Source organism: Meleagris gallopavo, chromosome 11, assembly GCF_905368555.1.
Source record: "Meleagris gallopavo chromosome 11, MGAL_WU_HG_1.1, whole genome shotgun sequence".
NCBI lineage: Eukaryota > Metazoa > Chordata > Aves > Galliformes > Phasianidae > Meleagris > Meleagris gallopavo.
Genome location: NC_139414.1, coordinates 4,192,693 through 4,203,075, shown reverse-complemented (window position 1 = coordinate 4,203,075; position 10,383 = coordinate 4,192,693). Strand labels below are relative to the sequence as shown.

The 10,383-nt window shown below is 53.8% G+C and overlaps 2 protein-coding genes across 6 annotated transcripts in view; both read right to left on the bottom strand.

Annotated features, from left to right (window-relative positions):
- Positions 1–4,462, bottom strand: ESPNL (espin like). Of its 4 annotated transcripts, XM_085232766.1 has the most exons (4): positions 2,070–4,462; positions 1,822–1,926; positions 1,540–1,728; positions 2–1,467 (listed from the first exon to the last, which is right to left on the bottom strand). In XM_085232766.1, the coding sequence occupies exons 2-4, from the start codon at positions 1,906–1,908 to the stop codon at positions 190–192; spliced, it is 1,554 nt and encodes a 517-aa protein (XP_085088892.1). In that variant the 5' UTR covers positions 1,909–1,926; positions 2,070–4,462; the 3' UTR covers positions 2–189. The 4 variants fall into 4 exon arrangements, with proteins under 4 accessions (XP_085088891.1, XP_085088889.1, XP_085088892.1 ...); XM_085232765.1 differs by lacking the exon at positions 2,070–4,462 and having other exon boundaries at positions 1–1,467; positions 1,822–2,055; XM_085232764.1 differs by having other exon boundaries at positions 1,540–1,926.
- Positions 4,463–4,593: 131 nt separating this feature from the next.
- Positions 4,594–10,383, bottom strand: part of THAP4 (THAP domain containing 4) — a 14,243-nt gene continuing 8,453 nt past the window's right edge. For both annotated transcript variants that reach the window (XM_085232758.1, XM_085232759.1), the window contains exons 3-6: positions 9,434–9,593; positions 7,590–7,699; positions 6,648–6,751; positions 4,594–4,918 (exon numbers count right to left, since the gene is read on the bottom strand). In XM_085232758.1, the coding sequence (XP_085088884.1) occupies positions 4,799–4,918; positions 6,648–6,751; positions 7,590–7,699; positions 9,434–9,593 (494 nt within the window). In that variant the 3' untranslated portion in view covers positions 4,594–4,798. The remainder of the gene's footprint in view (positions 4,919–6,647; positions 6,752–7,589; positions 7,700–9,433; positions 9,594–10,383) is intronic.

The window sequence follows — 10,383 nt, the reverse complement described above, 5'->3', positions numbered from 1 at the left end:
AGCGCAGCGGGTGGCAGCAGACACAGCGCAGCCGGCACCGAGCAGCCGGGCCTCCACGGCGCCAGGACACTCAGCAGGGCGTCCTCCATCACTCCAAAATATCTCGAGGGTTTTTTTGAGACAAAACTGAAACGCTTTTATTGAGGCCCTTTGAGAAGCACAGAGGGCGTCCACGGGTGTCGTGAGGCATCACTCCTCGAAGCTGAAGATCTCGGCCTCCTTCTCCTTCCAGAAGGCGAAGCTGCGGTCGATGCACCTGCAGATCTCTTCCTGGCTGCTGCGGCCACAGCGGGATGCGCTCTGCGGGGGGCTGCCCCCCGCTCCCCTCACTCTCCAGGCCGAGCCCTTGGCGGTGCCGAAGAAGCGCTCCTTGATATCCTCGAAGCCGTCCCCCCAGCTCCGCCGGCCGGCTGCGATCTCGTCGGTGACGGCGCGGTGGAAGGCGCGCGCTGTGTCCCAGCCGTGCCGGCCCAAGTGGTCGAACACCTCGAAGCAGAGCAGGTGGCGGCCGCGGCGCTCCTCGGGGGGCAGCTCCCGCTCCAGGATGCGGAAGTAGCCCAGCATGAAGAGCTCCAGCGTCAGGCTGTCGTAGTCGGCCGGCGTCCCGTCCGCGCGTCGCACGAACTGCTCGGGGGACAGCGGGGCGCGGGGGCTGCCCGCAGCGGGGGGCAGTGGCGGCGGGGGGTGGGCGGCCACGTCCCTCCAGCTGCCCAGGAGCTGCTGGATGGCGCTGCACTGCCGCGACAGGCGGCCCCTCCTGCCCGCCTGCTCCTCGCCCATAGCGCCCGCTCTCTCCCTCTGTGCCTGCAGCGCCCGGCAGGCTGCAGCCCAAGCGTTGAGGCCTCCGGCCGAGCGTTTCCAATGGCTGAGGAAGAGCAGCACGATGCGCTCCTTGCGCAGCCCGGCTGACTCAGGCACCGGTGAGCCGCTGCCTTCCGACAGCGCTTCTTCGCAGCTGATCCCCGAGTCGCTGGCGGCCTCCACCACTGCTGTGGTCTTGCTCTCCCCGCCACCGTGCCGCTCGAAGGCCCCGCGCAGGCTGCTCACGCTCACCCCACACTGCCGGATCTCCCGCTGTGCCACGCTGCCCGACGGCGTCCGCGGGGCTGCGGGGAGCTTTGCGGGCGGCGGGGCGGGCATGGGGCTGCCACGAGCCCCCTCGGCCTTGGCCAACAGCGCTTCCAGGCTGCCCACCACACCAGCCAGGCGGCCACACCAGAGTGGCAAGGGCTGCCCCGGAGCGGGAGGAGGGCTGTGGACGGTGATGCTGAGCAGCGGGGAGGGCAGCAAGGCGCGCAGCTCTTGCGCCAGGCGCTGCAGCTCGTCCTGGTAGGCTTCCCCTCGGCGCCGCAGCCGCAGGCTCTCCACCGCCCGCTCCAGCTGTTGTAGGTCGGCCTCGGTCAGCAGCTCACCAAATGGGCCCAGCACGGCCTCGTGGGACGGTGAGAAACGCCAGGCGCCCGGCTCCTGTGGCAGGAAGCCGTCAGGATGCAGCGACACACGGGACCCAGCTCTGTCCCACCCACAGCCCGGCACTACCTGATCACACACGGGCACCTCATCCGCCAGCCGTGCCCGCAGCCGCCGCACCATCACCTGCCGCTTCCACTCAGGGATGGCGCGGCCCCGCTCATCATGCGTGGGCACCAAGGCATCCACGTCCAGAGGGTCCACTGTGGTGGTGCCGTGGGGGTCTTTCCAGGGTGCTGCCGGCTCCGCTGCCATGCCCTGCGCAGTGGCACGGTTCCCCCGGGCCTGCCTGGTGCAAAGGGGAAGGGCAGGGACACGAGCGCGCGATGGCGGAGCGGTGCGGTGACGTACCGGGTCCATGAAGGGCGCCGGGATCCTGCCCCGCTGTACGGGTCTGCGGAGCTTCAGCTCAGGCAGTGGTGGCTCGTTGGGCTGCATCACCCTCGTGTCTGGGACCTTGTGGGGACAGGGGCACGGGGACATGTTGTGGGATGGAAGAGGAGTTTGCACCCCCGCTCTGCTGGGAGGGACAGCAGAACAAGCACAGGCGTGAGAGCAGAGAAATGTGTTCAGACATTTATCCTAGGCAAAGCACTTACAGCTAGATGAGGAGAACCAGGAAAAGCTGTGAGCGCATCTATTGACACAGCCCCGCACTCCGGGTGTCTATCCACCTGCAGGGAGGACCTGCAGCTCCTGCAGCCCACACTGCAGCATGGCCCTGGCTGGGTGCTCTGCTCCTGGGCACAGCAGACACCTTCACCGGCAGCCCTGGGGAGTGCAGAGAAGGGGAGCTGGGCCTGGGGTAGCTGCAGTGGTGCACAGCACTGCTGTGCTCAGGAGGGAGCTTTGCAGAGCAGCACAGCCCCACCCCAGCAGCAGCCCTGCATTTCTGCATGTCCAGGCTTTGCAACCCGGCCTGACCCTGCACACAGCCGAGGCACAGGGGGCTGGGCAAGACCTTTCCTGGCTACCTTCTCACCTGCCCAGCAGTGGCCCCGCTGCAGACACTTTCCTGATCCGCTTGGGCGGGTGCCAGCAGCAGTGTTCCCATGCCTGCTTTGGGCTGAACTGCAGGGACAGCAGCTGCCCCAGGGCACAGAGGGTCTGTGTGGGTGGACATCCTGGGGGACACCCACGATGCCCACGGAGACAGGGACCCCCTCTATCCATAGCCACGTGGGGCTGTGTCCCCCTCCACCGCCAGCCCTTCTTTTTCGCCATCCCTTCTCCCAGCACTCACTCACCTCGGGGCTCGCTGCCACAGGCAGTGCTCACAGGGCTGCAGCAGGAGATGGGGCTCAGTGGTGCAGGCTCATCCCAGAGTGCCCCTCCAGCAGAGCGCGGTGCTTCTCACCTGCACGGAGCCAGGGGGAACAGGGGGCACGGCGGCCCCCCAGGAACATGGAGCCAGGAGCACTGTGCTGCTCGCACCCCGTCCTGGGCAAAAAACAAGCAACTGGATCCCAGTGCTGATGCTCTCACCGCGGGTTGTTATCTCAAAGCCCTTGAAAAGAAGGAGCCTCATTAGTGAAGCAAATGTGCTGGCCGGCATCGGCCGCCGGCTCACCACCCGCCTTGCAGGAGTCAAAGATGCGGCCGATACAGCAGTGCTGGCACAGCCTTGATGGGCTTTAGGATCAATAGGATGATGTGGTGATGGAGGAGGGATGGAGACTGGCACCCACCGTCCCGACGTATCCACTGCACCAACCTCCAGGTCAAGCGATGCACAATCCAACGCTGGGTCAGGGCTGGATGTGAGTGTAGGCACCCTGTGCCCAACTGCACACACCTGTGGGGCAGTGGCAGGGAGGGGGTCTGACTGCAGGACCTGCATGGCTGCTCCCGATATTCAGCGCTGTTTTTGTTTCCTCACTCAACCTCCATCCATTATATATGGCCAGAATATATCAGTGGAGCTCGGTTACACGAGAGAAATTCAATCGAGGGGCTGGAAAAAAAATCAAGCAGCAGGAGATCAAAGCCTCTAAACGGTAACCACCTGGTGAGGATCCATTACAGAGCCGGCCTCCGGCCCCCCAGCAGGACAACACTCTGAGGGCACCACTGCCACCAGCCTAGGCACAGCAGAGATGGAGCTGGGAAGCTCAGGGACCAAAGATGGACAGAAGCAAGCTTGAGCACCCTCCTGCCCACCTTGGTGCCCACCAGGACCCTTACAGTCACACAACCTTTGGTCAAACAAGGGTTTGACCTTGGCTTGTAAGGAAGCTACAGGTGCAAACCAGACACGCAGAATGGGAGCAGCCATTAGAAGGGCACTGCAATCCCCAAGCCTTCCACAGAGCTCCCATTCGAAATCCTTCAGATGGCAATAGCAGGCACCCTGAATTTAGATCTGTCTGAAAAGACAAAATTCACCCATCGCATATCCTAAATCACAGATTTTTACTCAAGATAAATCCCCCTCTCATCCTTACCCACCCTTACAACTATGTGTTCAGGAGGGAGCTTTGCAGAGCAGCACAGCCCCACCCCAGCAGCTCCTCCTGCACCATGAGCTCTGGGGAGCCTTCTCTCACCTCCCAGTCCTCACTGTTTAAAGTTTCTTTTGCTGCTCAGTGACTCAAAGTCTTCACCTGTACTCTTGCAGCATTCTGCACAGAAGCCAGAGGTCTGGTTCCGCCCTTTGGGCCTGTATCACCCTATGTGAGAAACAGGATTCCTACAGGACCTGACCCAACAGCCTTCAAAGTCCATGGAGGAGCAGGTCATAGAATCATAGAGTGGCTTAGGTTGGAAGGGACCTTGAATATCATCCAGCTCTGCTCATTCTTGGTCCTTCTCCAGCTCTGTCACACAGTAAGAGGTGTGTGAATACATGAGCTGAGTTACATTAGGCAGGAGCTGGAGGTCTCACAGTTGATCCCTATAATGCAAATCCATTCCTAATCCTGCTGCTTCTGTGGCACAGTCAGACAATAACCGAGGAAGCAGAAGGTTGAATCCATCGCCCTTTCTACCCCTGAAGCATACTGACAAACAAACATCGATCTCTTCCAACCTTAACGATTCCATGATTCTAAGTATCCAAAGGCCCCATCTGCAGAGCAGAAGGCCTCAAAGACCACTCAGCAATCACACCCAAAAACACAGCCATAAAAATAAAAGCTTTTATTATTATTATTATTTTTTTATATATACCATTACAGGAACATCCGCTAACATTCTCACCAGCACGGGCAGCTCTGCACGGCCGGGGCTGAGCGCAGGTACCCGGCTCCAGCCTTCACCATCCCACATCCCCGAGCCACTGCTGCTCCCGGGGCACATTGCCCAGCTCCTCACCCTGGCCCTCCTGGCATCAGGGTGTCACCTTCTTGTAGGTGATGTGGAGGTGCTGTGTCATGGGCTGAGTAGTGGTCGCCATGGAGACTGTTTGTTCTAGCTTCCCATCGGAATTGAGACGGAATTTTCTGGTAATCTGAGAAAGGGATAAGAAAAGAAATATCTCATAAATCAAGCAAACTGCATTCCCCATTAAAAGTTTTCTGCTTGAGTGATGGCTGCTCTCGGTGAGGTGTTTTGCGGGACAGCCAAGCAGCAGACCTCTGCGTTACACTGCCCAGCACCATTACAGCCACCCCCTCACAAAGACAGAGCAACAACCAGCAATGTCTTCCCCATTCCTCCTTGCTCTCCTCATACTGCACTAAACCACCCCAGAACCAATCTGTGGTTACCCTGTGGAGCTACGAAGCTGAGGAGCTGTGCAAGCAGAAGCTAGAACCCTGATATCAGCGACTTCCAAGCTGCTCAGGCTTTGTTCAGATCTGGGTTTAGCACATGATGTAAGTCTGCTCTTAGGTGTCTATGTAATAAGGAAGTGAAGTGGGGCCACTGTATGCAAATCTCAGCTCTTGGTTCAAAATAATACTTAAGAGTACTGCTCCATCTGCCCAGCTCTTAGGGACAGCAGGATGACCTGCAAGTATGATTAACTGGCAGTTAATTAAACCAGCCCCATTTAGAAATTTCTACAAGAAAGAAGAAAGTAAAGATTGTTAGGAGCACAGTGTGGTCAAAAAGCACCCATGGATTCACAGAGCACTTCTCTAACCATAGCTGCCTCACCATAAGGCTTTTGCCAAGTGGATATACTGAAGTGTACACATCCCAGCTCCCTTTCACCTTAACAGCTAAAAAACCAACGGCCTTTCCAAAGAGCCACGTTCACATCACCACTGGGGTGATCCACCCAGCTGTGCCAGGGGAAGGCCAGCAGGAAGACACCAGGATCTCTGCTGCTCCAGAATTTCAGCTGGTCTTGAAGACACGGAAGGGAAAGGAGGCTTTCACAGACATGTTCATTTCCCATGAAGGTGACTCAAGGACACATCCACAAGCTGCTCCAGTCTGCGTGCTCTAAACCAGCAACCTGCCCCATTAACACGTCTGTTTCTACACATGCAACATGTGCCTAACGCCAGCAGTAACATATCCCCTTCCATTTCAGCAGCCCATGCTTGCCAAACACACAGCTGGTGCTCCTGCTCTCTTAAGACTACCTTGTCCTTAGCAACCCACCCTCAGCTTGCCCTGGCTGCTTCCTGAAACACAAAAAGACAAATTAAAGGTTGCTGAACAGCCTGGTTTGACCCGTTATCAGTAGCAATAACAAATGGTGCATATGCAAATTGTTCTGATCTCATGACTGAAAACCAAACAGCAAAGGAGGAAATCCATGATGACTATCAGAACAGACACAGGGTGCTTCGTGTCCCACAGCTGCGGAAGGCAATCTTGGAAAGGACATGTGATCAGGCAGGGCAGCATGGCAGGGATCTGCATCTACAGAGTGGGCTGATCCATGGCTACCTCTGTAAGGAGAAGCCCTTTCCTGTGGACTCAGTGCTGTTTAGACAAGACTTTCCTATCTTCTTCCATAAGTACCTGCTGCTGCCACGGTGGAGACAGGGCTGGAGCTGGCTGCTTTGACTCAGCATGGCAGCTCTTATCTGTGATCCCTTTTCATCTTGTAATCTATGAAATGGCTTCTGAAAACTCAGAGAGAAGATAAGCAAGGATGCTGTGCAATATTTCCAAGAGCACCTGAGGCAATCTGTAATTAAAGCGTGTTAATCAACCTGTCCTCTCATACAGACACCCCCTGGGCTAACATGATTTGAATCGCTGACCGAGCGTGAACTCACCTGCTCTACATGGGGCTTCTTGGCAAAGGAGATCCTGGCTATGGAGTGAGAAGCTATCGACAGCTCTTGACCATTCACCTCCCCTTCCTCCACCTCCACAAGACCTAATGAGAAAGCAAAGTCATAAATACCAGGCAACAAAGCTTAATTAACAAAATGTCACAATTATTAGGCTACATAGACAAAGAACGTTTTTCCTTGACCTAGCACATATCAACAACTGCAAATCCATGCAACCTCAGAAACATAATGCTACTTGGAAGCCCCAGCCAGACTTACTCTCACAGGGTGGGATGAGTATCACATTGCAACTGGCAATTTTCCATTCAGCACCTGCTCTGTGGTCTTAGATCCAAATTTAAGCATCAGCTGGGTTTGAAATTTCTTCACTTACAACAGTGTAGATGTAGTTCTGTCTCTCAGTTGGTCCCTGTGAGTGCACAATGAGGCACTACTTCCAAAGAGTGGGAAATCCTACTAGCTTAAGAGGTCATGGGAAGAGTGGGGATGACGTAGCTCATCTGTACATGTCCCTCCCTTCTCTCTGCACAAAAAGACCTGGATGCCACAAAGGCAACAAGAATGCCACTGGCCCCTTATTACAGCCCATCATTAAGGCTGAGACTGCAACTCCTGGCATGAATCAAAGGGTTCCTTTGTTTTCAAAATCTACGTCTGCAAATATCAGCATACCATTTTAGGAAAGGGTACCCCCCATCTCATGCATGTGTGATATTTGGACTTGTGGTCCCTTCCTGACTGAGACAGCCACAAAGCCTTGCTGGCTGGGCTAAGCCAGTCCCAGCAACGTGGTGCTCATTAATAGCAAGATGGAGGTGCTGAACCCACAGTGAAAATAAATGAAAAGAAACTGCTAAAGAGGAAGAGTGATGAAAGGCACAGCAGGACAAGGGCCCCCTCTCTTCCCCAGAGAGGCAGTACCTGTGTTCTGGGCGCTGATGAAGGCCACCTTATTAGTGTCAGGTTTGAGGCGGATGAATCCACATTCTCGGTGCATTGGTTTCCTGGTGTCCGGATGGAAGGCATTGAATCTGAGGGGGAGATCAGAATACCAAAGCTGTTGTACTGCTGCACTGAAAATACAGGCTTTGGCCTGGTTTCATCTTAGAGGAAACCACATTGCATTTAACCATGCAAGCCTGCCTGCAGTGTTATTTGTAGAGTAAGAGGCTGAGCATGCTTCATGGGAGGAAAATGTGAGTGTGTAAGAGGACAGCCCCTTCACACACATACCTAGGTCCCAAATAAGTGGAACCTGTTATTTAAGTTCAGGCTTCAGATTTTCTCTAAGAGCTAGCTCAGAAACTCCCTTGGGTTACAGTAAGACACAGCACTGATGCTGAAGGCATATTCCATCTCAAAACCTTCCTTCTCTCAAATAAACATCTAGCCTTGCAATATCACCTTTATTAAGCTTTTAAATCTGGCAGTCTTTTTCTTCCTTGTACATTACTTGCCACAGGCAGTAACACTGCACACTTATTTCTTCCCCACCTCAAAAAGAAGAGCAAAATAAATCAGCTCAGATGCCCACTTGGGCATCTTCAGGATGCTTACAGCTGCATTCTTGGTCATCGATATCACGGCTGTTATTTATGTATTATTACACATGATCATAAATTACATTAGCACTCCTGAATCTACACAGGGGACTGAATTAAACAGCAACTTAAACTCACTGATAGCTGCATAATGCAGTGCTCTACTCCACTGGTGTGTTATGGTTCACCTATTTCAGACTCATCTCTCTCTTTTCACATCATCTGTCTTCGCATTTCCATCTCCTCACCCTCTTGTGAGAAGGAGGCAGAGGCAAGCTCAGAGCTGCTGCAGCACGCTGCATCCACGCTGAGGGCTGTCCTGGCAGTCCAGCTGTGCTCTGCAGCTAGTGCAGCCTATGGAGCTGTGCATCATGCTGGGATTGTTGAGACTCCAAGTGGGAAGGAACTGAACTAAAGCAGCTCTCAGTGCCTGAACAATTACTTGCCATCGTACAGTTAGGCTGTCTGCCCAGCATCCTGCTTGTTGAACATTTTATTTAATTTTCCTCCAGGTTTTTTTTAAGGTGAAGATTGAGGACCAGTTTTAAGCAGACAAACCTGGGGGCCACAGTGCTCTTTCATTCATATCCATAAGTGGCAGCTTGAAAAGCAGAGTGATAGCAGTTCTAGGATAACATTATTACCTGAGGATTCATTTCTAATTAAACAGCTACCACTGGAAACAGGAACAGTGTCTTCTCTGACCAGAGGGACTGCACATCTTCTGCCTAACACATGCACCTGGAGCACACCACATTAATGTGGAAGGATAGCAGACCTTTCAAAGACAGGTGCTGAACCTGCCCAAACAACAGCGATGGCTGAGTCCAGGATGGGGCTGTTCAGGGTGCACATAACCTTCAGGACTGGCAGGCACATGAACTGCACACTATGCCACTGTCACAGTGATCCTGTATAGGTACGCATCAACAACAGAGGTGTGAACTCACTTCTGAAAAGCCCTGTGGTACTTCTAGGCTGGTGAATCTTCACAGTCTGCAAGCATGCAGCTCTGGGCACGTCACAACAGCACACCCATTTATCAGCAGTTTTAAAGGGAAACAAACAAATCAGGCCACCCAGCCACATGTCATTACACCATCTTGCTTGGTAAATGAAAACTTGTTTACTTGGAACTGGAATAGAAATATGAACAAATCTCCCTGCAGCCACACCTACTGTGATCCAAATGTTGCTGCCAACGCAGCCAATCTCCAGACTTACGAGAAGTTGAGCATAGGCTGTCCCACGTGAGAGATGTGCACTTCTTCCAGGTACTGGAATGGCTTCATGGTGGGGAAGGTGCCGTCGCCTGGCGGGTCTGAGAGCCAGGTGCCCAGCATCCAGGAGAGGGGCTCCATCACAGGGTTCAGCTGTGGGGTCTCTGTGGAAAGAATGAGGATGGAAGATTGGTGGATCTGCTCTGCAGCTTGGGTGGAGGGAGAACACGAAACACCTTGGAGATGCATCAGGAATGCTTTTTTCCAGCTCCACAGGGCAGAAGGAGACAGGGCATACTGCACAGTTGTGGCAAGCAGGCCCTTGCCTTACCTATAGTGAAGGGAAATCCCTCTGCCACCTCCAGGCTGGGACAGAGCAGTCTGTGATCCCAGGATAAAGAAGGACGCACGATAACCAATATCAGTGACACATCTCCAGGGCTCTGCCTTGATTTTTCTCAAGCACTGAGCCACCAATGCTTCTGTTTGGTTGGAGACCAGGGAAATGAGTCCTCACTACAGAGGAAAATCAGGCTGTATTGGACGAAGGCTAAGTGTAAAGCACTGAAAGACCAGGAAGCACACAAGTTAAAGCATAAAGCAGAGGAAAAAACTACTTCCTCCGGTCCTTGCATTTATTGAGAAGCAGCCACAGTCTGCTTCACAAAGTTGAGAGACTCCTGTTTTAATGACTCATTTTAGAAGAGCTTTGATAAGCAGCAGTTTTTTATTTCAGGGGGTGTAAGAAGGAATAATAAAACAGGGAGCAAATGAGACAGGCAGCTGAAAGTCATGCTAACAACAACGTAGACAGTTCCTAAGATGTAAGCAGGGAAAGTGATCTGGCACCCACGTGATCTCAGGAAAGACCTCTACAAATAGAGATGAGGGGGCCCACTGAAAAATCTGGGTTAGTTATGTGTTGCAGATGAGTAAGACTGAAGCACTTGGAGC